We start from the raw sequence: 26,169 nt of genomic DNA on the forward strand, positions 1-26,169 counted from the left end.
TCTGCTCCAAGTAAGCATGCTGCCCCATGAAACAGGGTGGACCTCATACCAAGATGCACTCACCCAAGAGCAGATACTTGCTCCTCCCTGGAGAGTGTTCATGCATTAGGAAAAGACTACATTTCCAATCACTTCTAATAAGCCTTTCAATTATGAGAATTGATTTTATGAAAAGTCCTTAGCATAGTGCCCGATGTCATCAATTAAATGCTCAGTAGATATTAGCTATAATTGTTATTGGTAGACACTAATTTATGAATTTGTAACTGACTATTTGTCTAAGGGGAATAAGTAAAGAGAAGACAACTCTTTAAAATTTTAGCACAGCTTCTGTTGCTAAATAATTAAGGTAATTAATAAGGGCCTGTGTACATGTAACTGATTTGCTGTTCATTTGTTACCACTTTATGTTTTCTATAATTGCCTTTACATTCTATATTGCCTAGATTGGGGATTTGTTCATCAAATTTAACAGGAAAATTCTAAGCACTTGCTAAATCACAGTTGCTTTTATTAAATTATCTAGTGACTAGCATAGCAATAGTCCGTCAACAAAGGAATGAATCATGTCAGAAAAAAATGCATCTCTTCCATTAATTAAGAGGAATGTTTCAGTTAAGGGGGTTGTAGAATCTTAGTAACAGTAATATTCTAGGTCGTGTTAGCTTTGTTGAATTTTTTTCTTGGGTGATAGATTTGTTTACCTCTCAGAATTACAGCTGGTATCTGTTGAAGGCATTCACTAGTTCACTCACTTATTCAATCAACAAATAATGTACCAGCACTAACTGGGCCTGCACCTGTCTCCTCACCTCTGTATAGTCTTCTTTTCCCTTTCTTTCCTTTTGAATCGGTCACTATAGGAAGAGCAGACCCTCAGACACCTCACAGCCCCAGACCCTGACCCTGAGGCCCCTAGCCCTGAACTCCTTGTGTCCCTTCCCTGCTGCATTTTTCTTCCTGTCATTTATCACCTCTCTTATATAATTTACTTACCTGTATGTCCATCTACCTGCCTCTACTGGAATGTCCATTCCATGAAGGCAGGAATATTTGTCTGTGTTATTTGCTCCCAGATTCCTAACACCTAGAATAATGACTTGGTAAACATTTGTTGAATGAATGAATAAAGCTTAAATGTCATGGAAACTGATACTAGAGAGGTGTCATGTATCCTCCAGGGCTACCTAACCCGTTTTTGGCAGGGCACCATTGTGAACCAAAGTCACTTGGCTTCAAAACTAGCATCCTCATTCTTGATCTCTCCCTCAAGTACAAATAACTCCAGAATTTTCCTGCTCTATGGATTTGAATGCAAGGGGATAACTTTTGCTATCATCTGAATTTAAGAGACTATCCAGGTCAGTATTTATCTACCTGACCCATGTCTATGCAGATCACTCCTTTACATTTTGTTTTCTCCCTGGATTTGTTCAATCTGGTTAAATCTGTCATGAGTTTCCCTATTGTTACTGTTATTGTTTCTTGAATCATTAATGCAGCTCCTAGAAACAGTGCATGCAGTGATGGATTTAGAGAAGCAGTAATAAGTTAAGACCCAGTGTTTGCCTTTAAGCTGTTTCAGTCTAGTGGCTGAGGCAGCCTTGTACAGGTGCAGTCTCAGACCCAGATGATAACCAGACAACTTATAACCCAAACAGTGATACTTTTGAGAATCAAAGGAAGCACTATTTAATAGTCATACTGGGACAACAGTTTATACTCTTGAGGCAAACTGAAGAATATGGTCCCCTCGTTTAAAAAGTTAACTATAAAACATGGGGTGCAAGTTCTTTTCCTAACAAATAGTTACTGAGCATCTACTGTATGGAGAGCAATGTACCAGGCACTGTGGAGAATTCAAAGATGAGTAAGCCACGGATCTGACCATCTTGTGGTTTATAATCCACATGAGGAGAGAGAACATTAACAACACAATATAAAGAAGTAAATGACAGCTTAGGCTAAAATGTAAGCTTGATGGGATACTAGCCAACCACAAGGTTTCAAATAGGATCACTGATACTGTGCCACTTTTCATTTCTATCTCGTAGGTGGTCATTTGAAGTGCATCCTGTCATGATACATGAATTGGACATTGAATGGATTATGTGACTTTTTCTAGTTAAGAGTCAGCCCATTTGCTTCTGTGTATATAGAGAGTAAATGTTCAACTCATGCTGGCTGGCTGGCCAACTGACTGAGGTAGAGGAATGAATTGATGTATTTTTTAAAAATCATCTAGCAACCAGATATGGAACAATCTTTGCCAAAGACACCTCCTTTTTGCTTGACCAGTTAGTCTCTTTGCTTGACCAACTGGAGGAAGAACTTACAGCATGACTAATTTTCATCTTCAGATTTTATAATGATATAAGACATCTGGTTATTTGGAAATAAGCTTAAACGTGCTTTAATTCTTTCCACTGGTTCCTACTGTTAGAAATTCTTTTCACAGCTGAATTTTGGCAACAGTGTATATCTTGGCAAGTAGACTGTGCTTTTTAAGGATGAAAGTGTGGGAAGTAGTATAGGACATCTGTTGAAGAAGTCATGTTGTCAAAGCCCATTATGTATATTGAACTCATTTGTTTCCATTCCTATACCTTTTAAAGCAAAATGTCACCCCATTTAACATTCAAACAGTTTACTAAAAAACTTGGAGATATGAATTATGTGGGCCTACCTGAAATTTCAATGAATGAGCATCATTTTATTCAGTTGGTTTTATTGCTACTTTAACTCAGCCTAAACTTTGGATATTTAATGGGTTTGTTAAGATTATCAGCTGTTATGGGCAGTTACTGGGAGTGAAATTGAAACCAACAGAATTTCCTGTCCTTGGATTAAACAAAACTGAGGACAAGCAGAAATAACTTCTTTCATTCATGATTTCTTCTTCTAAGGTATTAATAATGCCTGGTCCAAGGGCTCTTCTCCCTTATTGCAGTCAGTTTAATAAATTTAACTTTATGTGATCAATAGATTTTTGCTGGGCTTTTGAAGAATTGACAGTTAACAAATAAAATAAGAATTTGAGAGAAATTGCTCCCAATGGGGGCTCTACCAGATGAATAAAATTTTTTTTAAGAAGCTGAGAACCTATGGTTCATTCATCCCCAAATTGCCTTCTTTTGAAATGAAGCAGCTTATTGATTTAAATAAAAGTTATCCTTGCTATAAAGTTGAGTTAAGCCTGATGACTTCCTGATTTATGGTGCTTTATATTCTTTAAGTTCTAAAAGGCATACAGTTGAGTCTTGTTGGTTTTCACAATCTGAGGAACTGAGTCATGCTTATAAAATTTCCAAGAGAATAATAATTCTCTTAATAATAATCATAATGCTAGCACTGTCCTTTATAACTGAAGATATAACGGGTCTAAGAAAAACACCATTTCCACGTGACTCCCATTTTCTAGATAACTCCACTGAAGAAGCCAAATTGTAGATCAGGAAGTTGCTTCTGAATGTCAGTCAGATCAGGGAGAATTTTATCTTCTTAGGAAGGTATTAAGCTGGGGCGCCTGGGTGGCTCAGTCGGTTAAGCGGCTGCCTTTGGCTCAGGTCATGATCCCAGGGTCCTGGGATTGAGCCCCATATTGGGCTCCCTGCTCAGCGGGGAGCCTGCTTCTCCCTCTCTCTCTGCCTGCCACTCTGCCTACTTGTGCTCTCTCTATATCCCTCTGTCAAATAAATAAATAAAATCTTAAAAAAAAAAAAAGAAGGTATTAAGCTTTTTCACTTTCCACTATATTTTTTGTAATTATTCTTTAAGAATTTTTCCATGGGGTGTCTGGGTGACTCAGGCAGTTGAACTTCTGACTCTTGATTTTGGCTCAGGTCATGATCTCAAAGTTGTGGGATCGAGCCCTGCAGCAGGCTCCAAGCTCAGTGGGGAGTCTGCTTGAGATTCTCTCCCTCTCCTTTTGCCCCTCCCTCTACTCGCATGCTCTAAATAAATAAATAAATAAATAAATAAATAAATAAATAAAATCTTTAAAAATTCCATATAAATAACTAAATCAAGTTAGTTGGATTTAGAATACTCAACACTGTTGTTATTATAAATGAATTATTTTTTTTCCAATGTCAGCAAGACCACTAGCCCCTCTGTTTGTATTTACAGTTATCCTATTGTCCTCCTTTATTTTACTACATTTTCAAAGTACTATCATTGCCAAAGTTTACAGATTTATTTTCATTGAAATATGTTACTAATAATAAGGGAGCACTTTAATAAACCTTAATGGTCTAAGTTTTTGAAAACAGTTCTATGGGCTGTGAATTTCATCCATACTGTGATTTCTTATTAGCTTTAGCCCCAAAGGATACCCAGATTTTAGGGCCTCCCTTATTTACAAGAACTATATTCTCTTTTAGTTTGCTAATCAAATTAGAGTAATTCTTTACTACTTCTACAGCTGTACATGAAGACATGCAAAAATGCCACAGACAACAAACACAAAGAAGAAGTCATCACTATTTCTCTTATTCTCTGGTATGTAATTTGCTAATTGATCACAATCAATAGTTTTTATTTTTAGTTGATAGAATCCAGATTTTGAAATTTTAATAACAACCCCATTTTTGTTATTAAAATAGTAACACAAAAGACATCTAGAATATTTAGATAACATAGATGGGGAGAAGAAAATTAAAATCATACATTTTTTTCCTATCCAGGTATTTTTTTATATTCAGTGTATATTCTTTTATTCTCTTATTTTTCAATATATGAATATATCTTTCCTTGGTCAAAAATAATCTCATTCTGTTATATTGTGTTATAACTTAATTTTTTACTAAGTTGATGTTTATGAATACTTCTTCGTGTCCTTATGTATTATTTTTAAAACACAATTCCCAGGGTGTCACGTGAGATGTTTTGTCTTCATAAATTCCCATGGAGGATGCCATGTACTCTATCCATACTTTATTGACAATTCAGAGCAAATGTTGGCATAAGAAAAACTCTGAGAACTCCTGCTTCCTTGTAAAGTCTGTCTTTATTTAACCTAGAATTTCCCAAATGTATGTGGCCTTGGAATTCATGTGTATTTCTCTGTGCTTTTGTGTTTAAGTTACTTATTAGCATATCTTAGTATAGACTTAAAGAAGTATTTCAACACAGTCCCTTTAATGGGTTTATGATATTTACATTAAGTGGATATTCCACATTTTATTTAGGCATTTGGACATTAAGGATATTTCACTATTTTGGAAAACACTGTGGACTTCTGGAATTCCCTTCTGATTGAAGCCATTTTGTACAAGCTGTGTGAAATGTTATATGTTCAGTATATAAGAAATGGGTTATCAGACGAGGCGCCTGGGTGGTTCAGTCGTTTAAGCATTTGCCTTCGGCTCAGGTCCTGGGATCAAGTCCTGCATCAGGCTCCCTGCTCAGGGAGCCTGCTCCTCCGTCTCCCCTACCTGCTTGTGTTCTCCCTCTCGCTCTCTCTCTCTCAAATAAATAAAATCTTAGAAAAAAAAAAAAGAAGTGGGTTATCAGAAAAGTCAAATGTATTAAAACAAGTATCTAACCCTTAATAGGGCAAGATTGATTAATTAATTAATTTTGAATTTGCCTGTTCTCAAAGCATAGAACATGATTAAATAAAGCCATCATCGCAAGCTTATTCAAGTGCTGGAATAACTATTTTTGATAATTTTTATTTATTGAACTGAAATTGTCAACCCAGACAGACACATCTCCATCACCTCCGACTAAAATCCATATATGTCCCTCCCTCCCTGAGAAGAGACGTTGCTCTCATATTACGGTGGGTGCTGTTTGTGAAATATTTCTCTCTGCTAGCATATAGTGAATAGTGCCTCTACTTCCAATGTATTTCAATGGCAGATATTTTTATTATTATTCTGGAGGAGTAGCTAAAATGAGGGAGTTATGGAGAGAGTTAAGCAGGTTTTTGGAACATCCAGCACCTTGTAATTTCAGCTGCTTTATTTAACAAGTGAGTGTTCTTCTGGGTGCTGGTATTGCAAAGTACAAATAAAGCAGAATATCTAGAGTAAGTTTTGGGGAAAAGATGACACTTAGAAACAGCCACTCATAGAAGGGAGACAGAAATGTTCTGGTCACAAGGGCTTATCATCTTTGAGGGGCCAGTGGTGTGAATGAGCAGGCTGTGCGCAGGAGATTACCAGGGTGACTTGTGGCGGAAACAGGAGCTAAAGTCAAAGCATGACCGTAGGGAATCCCTGTGCTAAGCTTTGGAACTTCAATTTTGAACTTCATCACTAAAGAAATGGGGAGCCATTGAATGATTCCAAGCAAAGAGAATCACATATTCAGATTTTCATCTTATAATGATCCACATGGCATTCAAGTGAAGGATGGAATTAAGGAGGAGAAGGCTGAAAGTACTAACTCTAGGCAAATTATGGGGGGCAAAGAGATAAATAAGAGAGATAATGAGGAAATTACAGTCTGTGGAGAGGGATAATTTGGTCTGGTCTTTGGAGCCAGATTAACTGGTTCCTAACTCTGACTCTACCACTTAACATGCTGTGTGACCTGGGGCATGTGTCTCATTTCTCCTTTGCCTTGTTTTGCTCATCTACAAAATAAGCATAACAAAAGTGTCCAACTCATACAATTTTATGAAGATTAAAGGAGAGAATTATTATCATAAACAATGTCCAGCACCATAAAAATCATCTGATCGATATTAGCTCTTATTTATTGTTACCATTAATACTATTGTTAATATAATGTTGTAATAATATACCATTATTATAATTTTATAATAATGCAATATATTATTTTTAATATAATATTATATTATTTAGCATTCATGTCTCTAGGATTTGTGGCCTGATTAGAAGTGATTGTCTTATGGTTGGTTGAATGGGATAGTGTCAGAGAACACAGAAAGAAATGCATTTTGAGGGTAGAGAAAGAGAATGGATGTGAATTCCATTCTAAATGCTGGTATGAGGTACCAGTGGACTTCCAAATGGAATTTTCTCATGAGCATTTGATTATAACAGCAGAAAGGTATGGACTATGGAAAAAGATGTGCAAGTTTTTGACCCCAGGATTATTGCTCTCTGGTGTGGGGAGTCTTTCCCAGCCATAAGCAAAGGGAAATGATTCAGTCAATTCTTATTCTCTGACATGGTCATGAACAGATGACATCCTCATGTCCTGAAAGAACTCCTCCAGCTTTTAAAATTACCAAATTCAGGCCAGGTTAGAGCTAACAGCCGAAAGAATCATCTTTAATAAATATTAGAATTATTAGAAAAGTCCTGTGGCCTCAAAATGTTGCTTGCCAGCAATTGCTTTTAATTGCTGTTAAGGACATTACTAACATCGCAACCTCTAATGCACTGAAAAATATTGATGTTCTAGATAGTCTGGTGTGATACTTGCCCTTGTTTGCATGTTCTCAAGAGCTTAGAATCATGGGAGTGATGAGTGAGATTTGATGCTGTGCCCATCCCACCACAGAAATCCCAGTATGTAAAAGCAAATAAAATGTCAGTGGGTAGGCCTGGCCATTCCTTGGAGTGATTGGAGCCCTATTTTGCTGTAAACCCGTTACAGACTGTGGTTTTAATCTGTAGATTAATTTAGGTTCCCCGGTGTGTTTTTATTTTCTCAAAGGAAAAGTCTCCAACTACCTCCACCCAGCCTCGGAGAAAGGGAATTGTGGAAGACAGGATGATTTGAGTTTCCCTCAGAGGCTGCTCCCTGCTAATTGGCCAGTGTTCTCACAAATTCTAGATTCTTGGCAGGGTGGATTTTAGCAGTAATCTCTTCTCATCCCAATTAAGTACAAGTAATCCCCATGAGACCCTGCCAGGCTCATGGTAAATCATTGACCAGGTATAAGCAAAAATGTCCCTGCTAAGAAAACCAAGGAATTTTACCCATCCCAGGACACGTATTTCCCTCCCATAGAGGTTTATGTCTTACTCTTCACTTTTTTATTTTTTCCCTTTTTAGGAAATTCTTACGTGAAGCAGCTCTTATTCTCTAATACTGGACAAAAACCCTAAATTAGCTTACAGATAAAAATACTGCGCATTTGTTCTTAGGACTTTAAGAGGAGGCAGTAGGTCCAAAGGGCCTCGTAAATTCAAAAACTATAAATTACACAGAGTTGTGCATCACAGTCAAGTGGTAGTCATTAAGCACTACCTCCACATTGTAAAATTATGTGACTTGCCCCAAATTATGAACTATAATCCCGATTAAGAAAGAGTAGAAACATAGCTGGGACTCCCTCCCTATTTTATCTTCTTTAATTATGCAAATTAAGCAGCAAATTCTCTATGTTTTGCTTAGATTTTTTTCTCATTTTGATGTAGAGGCTAGACTTTTGGTTGGTAGGTATTAGTTCAGATAGACTGCTCTTACCTTTGTAGGCACCTTAATAACAGTTTCCTATTAGCCAGGAAACGTATGCAGTCCCTGGGCATTTTGGAGAGCTGGCTTTGAACATCAATAGATAGTGTTGTCAAGAGTATGGGCAAATGGACATCTTTCTGCATGATTCCTACGAGGGTGAATTGCTGGAGCCTATTAAAGGGAAAACTGTGTGCAGTTTGTGATCTTGCAACCTAGTTACAGAAATAAAAGCACCAACCAGTAAGAAAATATATTAACAAATGTGTTTATTGTTTATAGAATTTCAGAATTATATGTCTGCCAGTGAAGGATTGGCTGCATAAATAACGCATCTATTCTATGGAATCTTATGTAACTATTGAAAAGAGCACACTAGATCTCTGCATTTACTGAAAAATCATCCATGATTTTTTTTAAGTACAAAAAATACTTAGGATTATGTATAGTATAAGCCTAGTTTGCACAAAAAGGAAGGAGATAGGTGTCAGTGTGTGTGTCTATGTATGTATTATGTGGCTACATATACATTGATATAATTAACATAAAAGCTAAGATTAATAGGAAAGAAAAGACAAGCATTTTTTATTTTTACACTTCTGTGTCATTTTAGATGTTAAAATGAGCATGCGTCATTTCATAATAAAAAAACATAAAAAAGAATCATTGGACAGAAATGCTTATTATGAACTGGAAAACCATCTTCCCTTTTGAACTTAAAAAAAATTCTGAATTTAAATGATGTCTGTTATTTAAACCCAAACAGTGTCTGAACTTGGCCACTACACAATGGAATATGGCTTTCTCTCAGCAACTTTGTGTTTGCTCAGGTCTGGACTCTTAAATATAAACAGGTTGTGTTTATTCAAATCCTAGATAAGAAATCATTTTCAAATATAAAAATTACCCTTCACAGTACTCTGAACTCCTCCTATCTGGAGGCTCCACACGAGGGCCTCAGCGGTTTTGTTGCTAGAACTGTAGGAAATGGGGTAAGGGCTGGCGAGAACTGTGGGCGGATTAAAGCTGGACTTGGCTCGACCCCACCACCGTACGTGGACTTACTTGGTGTCATTTGCAGTTTCTCCAATTTGTCTCTCGTTGTTATGAAAAACTGACTTAAAAACAATTGTTAAAGAATATCCTATCAATTTTTCAATAGATCTTAATCCAGTGAGCAGATAAAGGTTGTATTTCTTAGAGAATATTTCTAATAAGGAACAAAATCACTATCAACGTCAAAATGTTAGTGTATAAAGGCCTTAGCTTACAATTTTATGTTCCTGAGAGGCTGAGTTCAGTTGTATTGTAAACAGTAATTTATGAATAAGAACCCACAATTTTTTGACCGAATAATTGGAAAAGCACCCGTAATCATTTCCATTTCATTTTCTACATATCTATCATCAATTTAGCAAACAATTTTCCCCTTTTGAAAATATACCAAATAATTGATTATTTCCTCCCTATCAGATGTGTGCTTGGTGTATAGGTGTATAGGTTGGCTGATTTCCCAACCACTGTTACATTAGGTTGATGTTCTTTTAGACATTAGACACAAATGGATTAAACCACGCTGCCTACTCCGAGATTTGGTTGGAGTGGAAATAGGGTTTTGTGGAGCTACAGAATTTCTACTTCATCTGCTCAGCCAATAATTGGTCAGAGCATGACTCTGGTTAGAAATAAGCAACAAGCTTCCTGTATCCATGAACAGAAAACAAGGTAGCGCGTGTAGCCTGGGAGAAACACGCGTTTACTTTTGAAGAAAAGCAGCACCCAGCGACCAGTAAGCAGCATATGTCTGAAATCCTTTATCTGACATGTTCTTTCCAGCGTTCCCAGGAATGCTGGTCTGACTGCTAAGATTTGTTTTTATTTCCTGTCTTTTGGATAAAATGAGTTTGCCAACCGGCTGTGAGTACCTAACGCTGGGGAAGGTAGCTAGATTCCGAAGCCCTTATGTTCATGGATCGCCTTATGCAATCAACAAGCCAATTGATATTAAGCCACAGAGGAGACGGTAACTGCTTTCCTTTCTTCTAGCTGTTTGTCAGTGAAATTGTGTTTTGTTACCCTTACCCTTTGGTAGCTGCTTTGGAGGTCTGCTGAGGTGGGAGGGTCATGGTGAGAGATTACTTATAAAATTCAGCCTACTGAACAGTTAGGAAAAAAATTAACCAAAGAGAAAAAGCTGGAAAATATTCTTAGCTGTTCAGCAAAAGCTGATCTGGTTTCAGGGTCTGTAGATTTTAAGATTTTGAAACATGGTTAGTGTTTGTACTACCATCAGAATCATCCATAATGAATATTTGAAGGAGGACTTAGCCGAATAATGAGTATATTTATTAATGGCTCTTATTACCCAATGCCCATTATCTCATGATCTACCCGTAACATTCCTCAAGGCCAGTGTGCAATAAATATGTTAAAATTCTACTAAAAGCATTAATTTTCATGTGGTCACTATGGAGGCAAGAATAGGGATAGATATTTTTCCTCTAAAGAAAATGTCATTTGTACATCAGTGTTCCAGGATTCTGCTAACTCCATACACCCCCATAGCACACACATATGCATACACACACACACACACACACACACACACACACACTACACAGGCAGACTCAGGCTGTGTAATTAGGAATCTCAGAGTTGAGCTCAGTGTTTTCATTAGAAGGAAAGAGGGTGTGCAATAAGTAAGCCCGTTCTGTCTCCCAGCATTTCTCTGCAGTGTCAGAACAGGGATGAGATGTTTGACTCATGGGTCCAAAAATCATTCCTCAGTTTTGGTTTTAAACAAAGTCATTTTATTCAGAATTTCACAGTGAACGTCAGAAGCGTTTTATAAGGATGTTCCATTCTGTCTATGAAAATGCTGGTTCTCCCTAAGTTGATGAAGTCTTGGAAGAAAAATCTAAAATTCTAAAAGTAACATATTTTGCTTCAAGAGTATCATTATCATCTTACTCTTCTACTTTTCTTTTTCTAGTAACACACACACAGACTCACAGAGAGAACATACATTTTGCTGGGTTTGACCTGGTTATAAACATGAAGTAATATTCAGACATTTGATTGATTTAAAAAAATTTCCAAACCTTCAGAAATGCCTTGGGGTTAGTTTTTCCAACAGAAGGAAAAAAAAAAAAAGGTGGCGGGGGGGCGGTGTTGGTAGTTATGATTTGATGGGACTAAACTTTTTAAATGTTTTTGAGGGGAAATATTGTATTCCTTTACCCAGGGTGTCAAGGTTTTTCTGTCCAGTTCTAGCAGCATCTTTACTTATAACAGGCTAACAACTAACAACGATTTTAACATACTTCCTGAGACACATGACCTGTCTCAGCTGCTGCCTCCTCACTCCTTTCTGTAATCAGTGGTGTGATACAGCAAACCCTATAAGTTGCCAAGTCCACATGTAGATGTTATATCCCTATTCATGTTACCTTATTTTTTTTCTACTTAAAAATCATCAACTTTCTCTATAAGTCAGGGGAATCATATGTTGATGTAAACTGATGTAAATGTGCCTAGAAGGTGGATTATATAGCATACTGTATTATAACCAGGCAATTTCAGACTCAACCCCAATCAGCTTTGACATTGAGCATCACGCTGTATTTTGCAAGCAGGGATTCTTGCAAGGCATTTGGCAATAACCAGCCTTTTGTAGCATAGACCTTGAGATGTAAAAATGTCAGGTCCGACTTTTCTTTTAGCATAATACATTGCTCATATAGGGAGGGTAAATCAAATAGATGGCTTTCTGTGAAAAGATATGTAATCATTAAATCGTTCTATCTAGAGCTTTTATCCCATGGAGGTATGACAACAAACGTGTAATGGAAACAGTGGTTGGAGGAGTAGATGAATGAATGAAGATCCAAATCATAGAGAATGCCTTTTTTATTGTATAACTCATTTTTTTTAAAGTTGTACATTTTAAAACCTTTATTTGAACTTCTTTCTAGTCTGCTAAGAAAATAGTACACCTGGAATGGTGATAGGTTATCATCCTAGATCCACTAAAATCTACCCCAAACTAACCAGTTAAGTTTTCAGGAATGCTTGCTAGGACTCATCCAAGATTTGTCTAAAACAACATGTTTATTGTCATGTAGTCACAGTTGTGCTATTTGGCCGAAAAGGACATTGCTTTCTTAATTACTAAAAGGACGGAAGGACAGAAGGAAAGAGAGATAAAAAGAAAGAAATCTAAAGAAGAGGGACTATATGTTGATGTTGTAACCTATTTCAGTGAAGCATAAAATTGAGGTGATAAAAAGAAATTTGACTTTTTACTAAATTGGGAGGCTAAAGAAGGAACTCTAACCATAAATGCAAAATACAGCTCGATGTATTTATTTTTTTTAAGATTTTATTTATTTATTTGAGAGAGAGGGAGAGAGCACAAGCACGGGGAGGGGCATAGGGAGAGGGAGAAGCAGGCTTCCAGCCAGGCAGGAAGCCCGATGCGGGGCTCGATCTCAGAACCCTGGGATCATGACCTGAGCCAAAAGCAGACACCTAACCAACTGAGCCACCCAGGCACCCCAAAATATAGCTCAATTTAAATACAAATATATCCTTATTTATAATGCCTTATTGAAAGAACAGCATGTTTTCTTGGAACACAGGGAAATAATTTCCAAATTAAAAATTAGCTGTATTAGAAGTGTGACCACATGGTCATTTAATAGTTTTTAATTTTTATTTCAAGCATCAATGAAGACATTAAAAAAGCAGTTAACACTGTTAAATCTTAATTAAGCTCAGTGTTGAAGAGAATGGCCATCCTACCATCTGTGATCCTAATGATTTTCCATATTCTTGGGTTTAATTTTTTTCCTTTTAATTATTTGTAGATTCCACAGACTCTAGAGCTCTATTTTTACTCCTGAAAGAAATATGATTTCCTTTTAATTTTATAAAACCTTGATGTCTTGATTTAATACATAGAAATTGAGTCATCAGATTTAATCTGGCTTTTCCACTCCCTCCTCACCCAATTAGGCTGCAGGGTTTTTGATCGCGTAGATCATGTCTTGTTTGTTGTTACATTTTTAGTGCCCACCAAAGAGCCCAGCACACATCAGAGGATAAACACTTGTTTAATAAATAAATGATGGGAAAGTGCACGTTACCCACCTTGACACAGACATGCATATCATCACCTGGGTGCTACCATACAGAGACTTTGGCAAGACTTTGCCTCTGCTCTTCTTCCAGATCAGTTGTATTCTCCTTCCTTATTGACCTATAGAAGCTACATGCAGCAGTGACTATGGACTCAAGTGGTTGGGGATCACAGCTTTTGTTATTACGAGTTCAGCAAAGCAGAACCTGAAAGTCATTTCTGTATTCATAAGTATATATATAAAGCTCCATGTGGTAGAAAGGAGGAGGAAAAGTCAATGTGGGAGCGAGCAGAAGGGAGCTCCTAGAGGGGGAAAAACCTCACAACTATAAGAAATGAGATATAAGCACATAAATTCATAAAATAAGTTACCAAAATTATGAAATGTAAGCCCTGGTTCTGTTTGTCCTGCTGTAATGTAAAACTCACAGAAATGTTTATCAAAATAGAAAACAAAATGAGGGGGAGTGAAGAGATGAGCCAGAGCTCACTAGCCCCCCAACCTTGTGGAAAGCTTCTGTGTTCTAGCACACCGTCTTTCACAGCCAAGTGCAGCGCTGGGTCTAGGCCAGCCCTCTGCCCAGACATTCAGGGCTTCTTCCCGCATCTCCTGCTCCTTCTTGTTCCCATCTGCTTCTCTCATACACGCTCTGGCCTCTCTTTATCTAAATCCTGGAGGTGGGCTTGTTTTATCTATTCTCTCTGGGATTAGGAAAAAGCAGGATACAAAAAGCCAAAAGACGGGAATAAAAATAACAAGTTGAGTATAAGTTAATCAGCCCATTTGTCTTCGGGGAAAAATTACAAAGTTGCGAATTTAGATGTCTGACCAATCGTCAAGCTATTCATTGACTCAAATGGTGTATTTTTGTGCTAGGACTGCTATAACAAAATACGACAGGCAGAGTGGCTTAAGCTCATGGCTTAAGATCAATGTGTCAACCTGGTTGGTTTCTCCTGAGGCCTCTCTTCTTGGCCTGCAGATGGCCGCCTTCTCCCTGCGTCCTCACGTGGTCATTCCTCGGTGTGTGTGTTCCTGGTGACTGTGTGTCCAAATTTACTCTTCTGATAAGAACACCAGTCAGACTGGATTAAAGCTCACCCTGATGGCCTCATTGATTACCTATTTAAAGACCCTGTCTCAGAAACTGTCCCATTCTGAGGTACTGGGGATTAGGGATGCAGTATAAGAATTTTGGGGAGACCCAATTCAGCACATAGCAACTTGTATCCATAGAAATGATTTGCTAGTAATGACTATAGAGGAGGATAGGAATTGCACTATGATTCCTCCAAAATCAGTGACCTTGTGTTCATAAAAATGTGTCTCATCAGTAAATCTGAACCTGCAGGAGTGAGGCATTACAGAGTATAAAAAAATACTTCCCGCTTTTTGTACCAAAGAAAACAGTTACACATTATGAACAACCAATCTTCATCAAATAGAACCTCTTTCATCTGGAATCTATGATCATTCAAACAGAGCCTAGACCAGCATTTGCTTTTCTATAGTCTTTTATTTTATAAAAGGTTGTATTTATTTATTTGAGAGACAGAATGAGCAGAGGGAGAGACAGAGAGAAGCAGACTCACTGCTGAGCAGGAAGCCTGACTCAGGGCTTGATCTCAGGACCTGGAGATCACGACCTGAGCCGAAGGCAGACACTTAACCAGCTGAGCCACCCAGGCCCCCCTATATTCTTTTACTTTAAATGGGTATTAAATTAATTATGAATGTAGCTAATGGTTCTCAACTAGGGCAGTTTTACTCCCAAGGACATTTGGCAACGTGTAGGGACATTTTTATTTTCATACGTATGGGGCTGGCTAATGGTATCAAGATAGGTGGAGGATAGGGATGTAGTTAAATAACACACAACACATAGGACAGCCTCTACAACAAACCATTACTTGACCCCCAAGTCTCCTAGTGCTGAGATGGAGAAACCCTTATGGAAACAGATTGGCTTGGGGAGCACTTCGAAGCTCTCTGAAAGCCTCTATTTATATCCAGACTACTGATATTTTTTATGTATTCATAAAAACACTTTCTCTTCTCTTTCTCCTGGTAACCAATAGATAATACTCTCTTAGCCTGGTTAAAAAAAGACACCTGCCACACTTTTAAAATGGTCTAAAATATTCTGTGATTCAAACTGTCCAATCTTCTGATTTGTCTGAATTAGTGGCTTTATTGCATTGTCAGGGCCTATTATTCTTTCAGTAGAGGTACTACTGAGATTTCATTACAGAAAGCAGAATAAATGATCTAATACATTCTTAGAGCTCCAGGCTAGGTGCTAAACATTGATCTGCTTTTCAAAGTGAAGTGAAAAATACTAGGTGAAATTACACAGAAGATAACGAATATTAAGTGATCGTGCTGTTGGCATGGTATAATGAAGCTCTGCTGGACCCTTGCCACCCATCCCCACACCGACAAGCCCGGGCACATTGACTGTGAATGTGTGAGACACATGTATGTTTTCCTCGTAACCAGCTCATCCTGATAACAAAGAGCACGTTTCATAAAGGGAAAACTCTGAGGGAAAGGGAGTGCTTTCTTTGACGAAAGGTCCTTCTTTTCACTAAATAAAATTTCTGATTATCCTCGGAATGTCTTCTTTTTTTTATTTTATTTTATTTTATTATGTTATGTTAATCACCATACATTACATCATTAGTTTTTGATGTAGTGTTCAATGATTCATTATTTGCGTATAACACCCAGTGCTCCATGCAGTACGTACCCTCTTTAATACCCATCACCGGGCTAACCCATCCCCCACTCCCCTCCCCTCTAGAACCCTCAGTTTGTTTCTCAGAGTCCATAGTCTCTCATGGTTCGTCTCCCCCTCCGATTTCCCTCCCTTCATTTTTCCCTTCCTGCTATCTTCTTCTTCTTTTTTTTTTTTTAACATATAATGTATTATTTGTTTCAGAGGTACAGGTCTGTGATTCATCAGTCTTACACAATTCACAGCACTTACCATAGCACATACCCTCCCCAATGCCCATTACCCAGCCACCCCATCCTTCCCACCCCCCACCACTCCAGCAACCCTCAGTTTGTTTCCTGAGATTAATAATTCCTCATATCAGTGAGATCATATGATACATGTCTTTCTCTGATTGACTTATTTCACTCAGCATAACACCCTCCAGTTCCATCCACGTCGTTGCAAATGGCAAGATGTCATTCATTTTGATGGCTGCATAATATTCCATCGTATATATATACCACATCTTCTTTATCCATTCATCTGTCGATGGACAACTTGGCTCTTTCCATAGTTTGGCTATTGTGGACATTGCTGCTATAAACATCGGGGTGCATGTACCCCTTCGGATCCCTACATTTGTATCTTTGGGGTAAGTACCCAGTAGTGTAATTACTGGGTCCTAAGGTAGCTCTATTTTCAACTTTTTGAGGAACCTCCATACTCTTTTCCAGAGTGGTTGCACCAGCTTGCATTCCCACCAACAGTGTAGGAGGGTTCCCCTTTCTCCGCATCTCCGCCAACATCTGTTGTTTCCTGATTTGTTAATTTTAGCCATTCTGACTAGTGTGAGGTGATATCTCACTGAGGTTTTGATTTGGATTTCCCTGATGCCGAGTGATGCTGAGCACTTTTTCATGTGTCTGTTGGCCGTTTGGATGTCTTCTTTGGAAAAATGTCTGTTCATGTCTTCTGCCCATTTCTTGATTGGATTCTTTGTTCTTTTGGTGTTGAGTTTGATAAGTCCTTTATAGATTTTGGATACTAGCCCTTTATCTGATATGTCATTTGCAAATATCTTCTCCCATTTTGTTGGTTGTCTTTTCGTTTTGTTGACTGTTTCTTTTGCTGTGCAAAAGCTTTTTATCTTGATGAAGTCCCAATAGTTCATTTTTCCCCTTGCTTCCCTTGCCTTTGGCGATGTTTCTAGGAAGAAATTGCTGCGGCTGAGGTCGAAGAGGTTGCTGCCTGTGTTCTCCTTTAGGATTTTGATGGACTCCTGGGTCACATTGAGGTCTTTCAACCATTTGGAGTCTATTTTTGTGTGTGGTGTAAAGAAATGGTCCAGTTTCATTCTGCCGCATGTGGCTGTCCAATTTTCCCAACACCATTTGTTGAAGAGACTGTCTTTTTTCCATTGGACATTCTTTCCTGCTTTGTCAAAGATTAGTTGACCATAGAGTTGAGGGTCCATTTCTGGGCTCTCTATTCTGTTCCATTGTTCTATGTGTCTGTTTTTATGCCAGTACCATACTGTCTTGATGATGACAGCTTTGTAATAGAGCTTGAAGTCCGGAATTGTGATGCCGCCAGCTTTGCTTTTCTTTTTCAACATTCCTCTGGCTATGCGGGGTCTTTTCTGGCTCCATACAAATTTTAGGATTATTTGTTCCATTTCTTTGAAAAAAGTGGATGGTATTTTGATGGGGATTGCATTGAATGTGTAGATTGCTCTAGGTAGCATTGACATCTTCACAATATTTGTTCTTCCAATCCATGAGCATGGAACATTTTTCCATTTCTTTGTGTCTTCCTCAATTTCTTTCATGAGTATTTTATAGTTTTCTGAGTAGAGATTCTTTGCCTCTTTGGTTAGATTTATTCCTAGGTATCTTATGGTTTTGGGTGCAGTTGTAAATGGGATCGACTCCTTAATTTCTCTTTCTTCTGTCTTGTTGTTGGTGTATAGGAATGCCACTGACTTCTGTGCATTGATTTTATATCCTGCCACTTTACTGAATTCCTGTATGAGTTCTAGCAGTTTTGGGGTGGAGTCTTTTGGGTTTTCCACATAAAGTATCATATCATCTGCAAAGAGTGAGAGTTTAACTTCTTCTTTGCCGATTCGGATGCCTTTTATTTCTTTTTGTTGTCTGATTGCTGTGGCTAGGACTTCTAGTGCTATGTTGAATAGCAGTAGTGATAGTGGACATCCCTGCCGTGTTACTGACCTTAGGGGGAAAGCTCTCAGTTTTTCCCCATTGAGAATGATATTCGCTGTGGGTTTTTCATAGATGGCTTTTATGATATTGAGGTATGTACCCTCTATCCCTCTACTCTGAAGAGTTTTGATCAAGAAAGGATGCTGTACTTTGTCAAATGCTTTTTCTACATCTGTTGAGAGGATCATATGATTTTTGTTCTTCTTTTTATTAATGTATTGTATTACACTGATTGATTTGCGGATGTTGAACCAACCTTGCAGCCCAGGGATAAATCCCACTTGGTCGTGGTGAATAATCCTTTTAATGTACTGTTGGATCCAATTGGCTAGTATTTTGGTGAGAATTTTTGCATCCATGTTCATGTAATTCTCCTTTTTGAAGGCATCTTTGTCTGGTCCCAAAATCAGTATGTCTTCTGACCCTCCTTATATCTAGGTAAAAATTGTTGGCAGTAACAGTTCAAACTAGAACGTATTTCCATCTTCCTCATTCTCTCCTGAGTTCCAGAGTAGTAGATACAACTACCTATGATCCAAAGGTCCTCCAGAGAACCTAAGTTCAATATATTTGAAATTAAAATGACCCAGGGATCCTCACCATCTTCCATTTCCTCAGCGATCCATGGCGAGACCAAGAAGTCCTCCTCCATGCTTCCTCCCTTCGGCCTAACTGCTCCACCACTAGCTGGTGGCTGGTGTATTCTTCCCTCTTCCCTTTGTTGTCGTCCCCACTATGCCACCCTATTCCAAACCCTAGTGCTCTTTTGCCTGAAAGACAGCTAACTTCATATTTGGTGTCTTTATTCTACTATCATCCTTGTTCTGACTCGTCAACCACAGATTAATTTTCTCAAATTTCCTCACGGTACCTCCACGCCTATAGCAGTAGTTTTAATTGCCTACAAAAAACGTCTAAATTCCAAATGATGATGATCTATTTTCTTCTGATTTCTCTCTCCTTATAAATATCGCTCATCACCCACTATACTCTGCATTTTGGATGTAAGAAGTATTGACCATACCTCTGATTTTGCCTGCAATTCCCCCCTCCCCACATTTTGTGAACTCCAACTGCTCCTGACATCTTTTTTATTAAGCCTTTTCCAATTCCCTGTTGCCAAATGGGAGTTTCTCCTTCAGCTCGCAGCTCTTCCTTTTCTTACACGTCTATCACAGCTTTCTCATAATGAACCTTAATCATTTGTGTATTTCGTATCTTTCCTGCTCCTTAAGAATGATGTGAGGGAAACAGCTGTTTTAGGGAGAATAGTTTGGCTATGGCACGCAACATAAATTCAAATGGAAAAGACTTAAGCCCTATCTTAGTAGAAGCAAGTGGTGTAAAATTTTGGCAGGGACAGTTTCATTACAATTACAAAATACATAAATATGTGATTACAATTGTGAGAACTGCTCAAAAGGAGGAAGGGGCCCACTAAAAGTGTATGAATAGGTACCTAATATAGTCTGCACATTTGGAAAATATTCTCCCAGGGATGATGAGGCCTGAAGATGAGCAACATGTTCTGTGGAGAACTGTGAATCAAGCCCTGATGTGAATGTTAAAGAAACTAAAAAGATAAGGTGTCTGAAACATAATGAGACAGGGAGGAGAGTGGCAGAAACCAAGTGGAGAAGATAGGGAGGGAGATGGCTCTTTTTTAAAGGTGAATCTACTAAATAATTCTTCATTTTGTTTTGGAGAGAAACATTAAATAATTTTTTAATTTATTCACTGGAAATGCGATTAAGAATATATTATTAGTGTCTTATTTATGATTTAGGATTTTAAAACATTGAAATAAACAGTAGATAGGGGCGCCTGGGTGGCTCAGTCGTTAAGCGTCTGCCTTCGGCTCAGGTCATGATCCCAGGGTCCTGGGATCGAGCCCCACATCGGGCTCCCTGCTCTGTGGGAAGCCTGCTTCTCCCTCTCCCACTCCCCCTGCTTGTGTTCCCTCTCTCGCTGTATCTCTCTCTCTGTCAAATAAATAAATAAAATCTTTAAAAAAAAAAAAAACAGTAGATAATATCTTCCAACCAAAGTTTTAAAAAAAAGGTCAATTTTCCTATCCACTGCCAACTGCAAGGGATAAATAAAAACATTCATAAACATTAACCTTTGTCCTTCTGCATTCACCCATCACCTAACTGTACCTGTGCCAAAAGGAGTAGAATGGGACCATTAAGAATACTTAGTATGTTTACTGCCAGCGAAGTGCAGAAGACTCTATGTAATCACAGTGACCTTCATGTGTTAGTCATATTTCTACATCCAATTAGAGATGTTAAATTACATAACACTTTGAATTTTTTTCATTATTGTTGTTGTTGTTTTGTTGCTGTTAATTTTTAGTTTTCCATAGCTTCGCTCTTGCACTGAACAAAATTATTTACACAGGTAAACTGGTGCAGAAAAAGGAAAGCTTCTATTATCACTGTTAATTTTACATTGGAAACTGTGATGAATGAAGTAGTGAATTCTGACAAAGCATTCCAGGTTTAGGATAGAACCTGGTTATCAAACAGTTTATAGATGAGTATAGAATATCTGAAAGAAAAAAAAGCAAAAAAGAGCAGTGGTCAGTCAGTCTACCAAAAGCCTTTGAAACAAGAGTGATGACCTTGGCCTGGATCCATAATGCTATGTTTTCTACGGCCCTAAGAGGAAGGCTACTCCAGCCAAGAAGATAGTTCTGCCAGTCATGAGAAAGAGAGGTACCCTGGAGAGAAGTTTGATGAGAAGGAAGTTGCAGATGTCCAAGGGAAGGATAATCAGCGTCCCAGACAAGGTGGAATGTGTTCTGAATTTTGAAAGATGGTCAGGGCTCCATTCATGTGGTTCTTGGTGGCACATGTTGTTACTCACTCTTCAGGCCTTAACATCCCCAGGGAAATATCCCTAAACACCCAGTGTTAGGCATCTATTTAACTCTTATTGCACCATTATCTTCTTTTTAGCTATTCTCACAATTGTAATCACATATTTATGTATTTTGTTGGCCTAACAGCCTCCTTCCACATTCAATCATGGGACCATGGGAACAGGGTCTAACCCTGTGTTTTAATTTACAGTGTGTCAAGTGCTTTGTACAGGGCCTGAAATATAATAGACATTCAAGCAGTTCTTGTGAAATTCGTTTTTCCAACTAGGAATAAGAAAGTAATCAGAGACAGTTAAATAAATGTGTACCTTTTGGAAAACATATTAAATTCATTTCAGCAACTTCCAAACCTGCATCTCAAGCCCCGACCACTCTTCTCATTTAAAAGTGTGTGATACTCACTGCCTGAAATCAGGGTGTTTTTGTGGCCAAAATTGAACTTATTGTCTTACTCTTAAAATCTCTTCCTTTCCTGGGGGTGCCTGGGTGGCTCAGTCATTTGAGCATCCGACTCTTGGTTTCCACTCAGGTCACGATCTCAGGTTAGTGAGATCGAGCCCCGCGTCGGGCTCTGCACTCTGCACAGAGTCTGCTTGTCTCTCTCTCTCTCTCTCTCCCTCCCTCCCTCTGCCCCTCCTCCCATGCTCTCTCTTTCTCTCTAAAATAAATAAATAAATCTTTTTTAAAAAATCTATTCCTTTTCTCCTGTTCCTTGGTTGGAAAACTTAATTGATTACTACCCACTTATCCAAACCAGAAACACAGGAGTCACCTTACTTGCCTGCCTTTATCTCAACTCCCTCCATCATCAATGAATTCCCTTTATCTGCTATTAAATCCTTCTGTGAGTCACTTCCACTCTGTCTTAACTAATACTGCTTATGAATGTGATCTATGATTAGAGCTTCTTAAGTGATCTTTATATCACTGGTTCCATAGACTCTACCCAGAAGGGCTGTATGTGTGTTTGTTGGTTTCTTTTCTTTATTACACTGACATTCACTTTTCTCCAATACCAGTAAATTACAACAAAACCCTTTGGGTGGTAGATACTCAGTTCCAAAATTTTATAATTGACCCCAAGTATAAAAATACAAATTCCACCTCTGTGGTATTTCTTTCTCAGCAATGGCTGAGTCAGAAAATAATGAATTTGCCTAATATGCATGAGGAAAACATTTAAAATTCCCCTAAGATTTCTTGAAATCTGAGCTTATGATTTTATGAGAATTCACAGTAAAACATCTCACAAACATGTAGCCTTCGGTTTATCATAATACATGAAAGATTACTGTAAGTATGTAGCATTTAGTCATTGATTTTTAATCCAGGCAAAAGTTAGAAAAAATATATATATATATTATATATAGTCTATATAATATATTAAAACACGTTTATATATATATATATAAATACAGCTACAGAATCCTCAAAGTCTGTTGAACAGTCACAAATTATTCAACTTGCTCTTGAGGTAGGCATACAATTTTCCTAAATTTGTAATTTCCCTCTGGCCCCTGCCACTTTAATTCAAAATATGTACTTTTGTTTGTACTGTTATTTCTTTATTTTTTAAGATTTTTAAAAATTTAGAGAGAGAGAGCAAGTGCGCCAGTGGGGAGAGGAGCAGAGGGGGAGGGAGAGGGAAAGAGAGAGAATCTCAAGCAGACTCCGCACTGAGCACGGAGCCTGACTCAGGGCTCAATCTCACAACCCTGAGATCATGACCTGAGCTGAAACCAAGAGTCAGATGCTTAACTGAGCCACCCAGGTGCCCCTGTACTGTTATTTCTGAACAATACATACTGGTATCCGATGTAAGATGAGTTATATGATACTGGTGTTACCATGGTAATTCCTCTTGTATATAATAAGAAAGTCAAGAACACCAGCAGTTTTCTGTTCTCTTCGAGTTCCTCTTTTTGTCCCTTCCCTTCTCTTCCCTTTCCTCCCGGCCCTTTTCTCTCTCTTTCTTTCTCTTTCTCTTTCACCCACTTCTCTCTCTCTCTTTGGAATCCAGAAAGAATAACACAGTCCCATTTTCCCTTTCTCTTGCTTGTGGTTGGAGTCATACTCTGCTACCAAGGGAGTTCTTAGTCATTTTGACTTGCAAGAGATTTTGCTTGCAAGAGAGTTATTGTTGTTAGTAAAGTTTTCTTCCCTCTGGGGGAAAAATAATTTGAATCCTAAGGCTGAGAGAAGTCCGAAATTCAGTATGATGAGTCCTGTGGAAGCAGGACATTCCAGCCCTGGGGTTACCATTGTCTCTGACTCCAGAATATCTTCAAAATCACCCAAAAACAGAGTAAGAAGGGCCACCTGGGTGGCTCAGTCAGTTAGGCGTCTGCCTTCAGCTTGGGTCACGATCCCAGAGTCTCGGAATCGAGCTTCACATTGGGCTCCCTGTTCATTGGGGAGTCTGCTTCTCCCTCTGCCCCTCCCCCTGCTCCTTCTCTCTCTCTCTCTGTCTCTCAAATAAATAAGTAAAATCTTAAAAAAAAAAAAAAAGTAGGAAAATGAAAGTTAACCTTCTCATTACTGGCAGTTTTTAATGCTAAATTGCTGTTTTCACTACACCCCACAATACTCTCCATGTCTGATATGGATTTAAGTTAGTATAGGGATGATTGAGGTTAAGTTAGTCAAGGACTAATGAGATTTAGACAGACTCATTCATCTTTCCAGGCTATTGTGACTAAGGACAAGCTATAAAAGAACAATTCAATGGAGTTACACTATCTGAGCACTTAATAATGCAAATTTAAATATTCATACTACGCAGAAGGGAAGAAATAAATGAGAGAGAAATAGCAATGTAAATAGGGCAGTTCCACTTTCTTCATGTGCCACCACAATGGATGGATCTATGTCCACTAGTGTGGGATGGGATATGCTCTTTCCCCATCTCAGTTCCCATAGGCCTGCCACAAGGTGAACAGCTTGCCTTATATTTGGGTTATTTAAGAGATTCTGCATGGTAATATTAACTATACTAGATTTTTGCCACAAAGGTTGATGTTAGAACTTAAACTAAGTAATATATGACCCCACTGAAGTTTCTATTTCTGTATCATTGAAAGATGTATCTATGTTTATGAACGTCCTTATATTCAGTTTGAGAAGGAACTCTGATGTTGATGGTAAATGTAATTAGCTTCTTTTGCAAAGTTAAAAGGATATTAAGATTACATGCACACCAGGAAAAAACCTGGCATATAGGAAAGCTTTACATGCATGAGCATCCCAATTCATGATCCAGCTTAGCTACATTTTTCTATTCAACTTTCTGTAAATATTTATTTCATATCATGTACATGGAACTATAGAGATACAAAGATGGATCACACAAAGAGCCTACCCTAATGGAGCTTAGAGTCTAAAGACAGATGACAAATACTACACATAAATAAATGTTCTATAAGATTGACATGTCATCCATTCATGTATTCATTCACTAATGCATTCATTCATTCAACAGATACTTGCTGAACAAGATACTGAGTTCAGAGCTCTCTGCTAGGATTGCAAAACTGGATAAGACAAATTCCCAGCCTTCAAAGAGATCACAGTCTAATTGCTCAAGCAAAACTTCAAGGAAAAATTAAATTATACTGCAGAAGGACTTTAAGAGTCCTCTGGGAGCACACAGGGCCAAACACCACCAGCAGCTGGGCCATTCAGGGAAGATCATACAAATGAGGTGCTGAAAGAGGATGAAGAATTCTCCTGAAAGGCGGTACTTGAAAGGGAACGCTCAGCAGAGAAGGAACTCCTATTATATAGCAGCACTCTATAATTTAGAAAGGAGATTTTCCTATATCATCTTCTTTGAAATCATATCAACTGATGAGAAAACTGAGACCCTAAGGGCTTAAGGGTTTTGTTCATGGCATAGAGTTACTTAAATGCTAGAATCAGTACCCAAGCCCCAGTCATCTGCACTCTAGTTTCTATTAAGCACCGTAGGGAGAGTGGAAGTGAAATGCTCTGATGGCTCTAGAGGGGGAGAGTTTACTTCTAACCAGAGGTCATAGAGTGCTTTGTGGACAAAATGGCATTGGGTGTGGCAGTTTGTCTTTAGTTATGTGGAGTTGAGAATCTGGCAAAGATACGGATATAGGAAAATAAGGGAACATTTCTAGGAAAATAGACGATTGTGGCCAAAACTAAATAAAGCTGAGAAGCAATCATGGGAAATGAAATTGGAAAGAGACCATGAGATTGCCTTTTTAGGGTCATGAAAACCAAACTAAGAAGTATTTTCTAGACCAAGGTGAGCTATTGAAGATTTTTGAACAGGGGAATCCTACGGTCTTAGTTTTGCTTAAGAAAGACGAAAATGACATTAATGAAGACATAACTTGGAACAGTGGAAGACTAAAGAAACTAGTAGAGGAGTTAGAAGAGTAATGTACTTCAGAGGTAAGAAAGTGCTAGTTAACACCAGATGATCGATCACAGTATTAATTTTGGTTATTTTTTTTTTGTATCTTCTATATTTTCTGCAGTGACTATATAAAAATTTATGAAGAAAGTAGATTTTTAAAAGAGAGCAGATATTTAGGGCCTAAAACAGAGTGATGCATGTAGTAATAAATTTGGATAAGATGGAGACATAGGGAGGAAGGATTGGCAAGACTTGAAAACTTGTGTAAGAAAGGAAAAGAGGATGTGGTTTCCATGATGATACCTGGACACCACATTGAGTCCTGGATTTCTGGCAGGAGAGTTGTACCGTGAACAGTAATCAGACTACGAAGAGGAGGAGCAGGTTTGATAGGAAAGATAATGATTTATTGATGGATAAACTGACCTTGAGAA

General features: G+C 38.2%; 1 protein-coding gene across 7 annotated transcripts in view; it reads left to right on the forward strand.

Moving 5' to 3' along the window:
• The window catches only part of PDE4D (phosphodiesterase 4D), a 1,449,177-nt gene that overhangs the window by 1,006,386 nt on the left and 416,622 nt on the right, over window positions 1-26,169 (forward strand). Inside the window, exon 1 of one of the 7 annotated variants that reach the window (XM_032403450.1) lies at window positions 5,519-10,402. The exons of the other annotated variants lie outside the window; for them this stretch is intronic. Within the exon in view, the coding sequence (XP_032259341.1) occupies window positions 10,278-10,402 (125 nt within the window). The 5' untranslated portion in view covers window positions 5,519-10,277. Of the gene's footprint in view, window positions 1-5,518; window positions 10,403-26,169 lie in introns of those variants that run through there. 7 annotated transcript variants of the gene reach the window in all.

This window comes from Phoca vitulina, unplaced genomic scaffold, assembly GCF_004348235.1.
Source record: "Phoca vitulina isolate PV1807 unplaced genomic scaffold, GSC_HSeal_1.0 scaffold6, whole genome shotgun sequence".
NCBI classification, from domain to species: domain Eukaryota; kingdom Metazoa; phylum Chordata; class Mammalia; order Carnivora; family Phocidae; genus Phoca; species Phoca vitulina.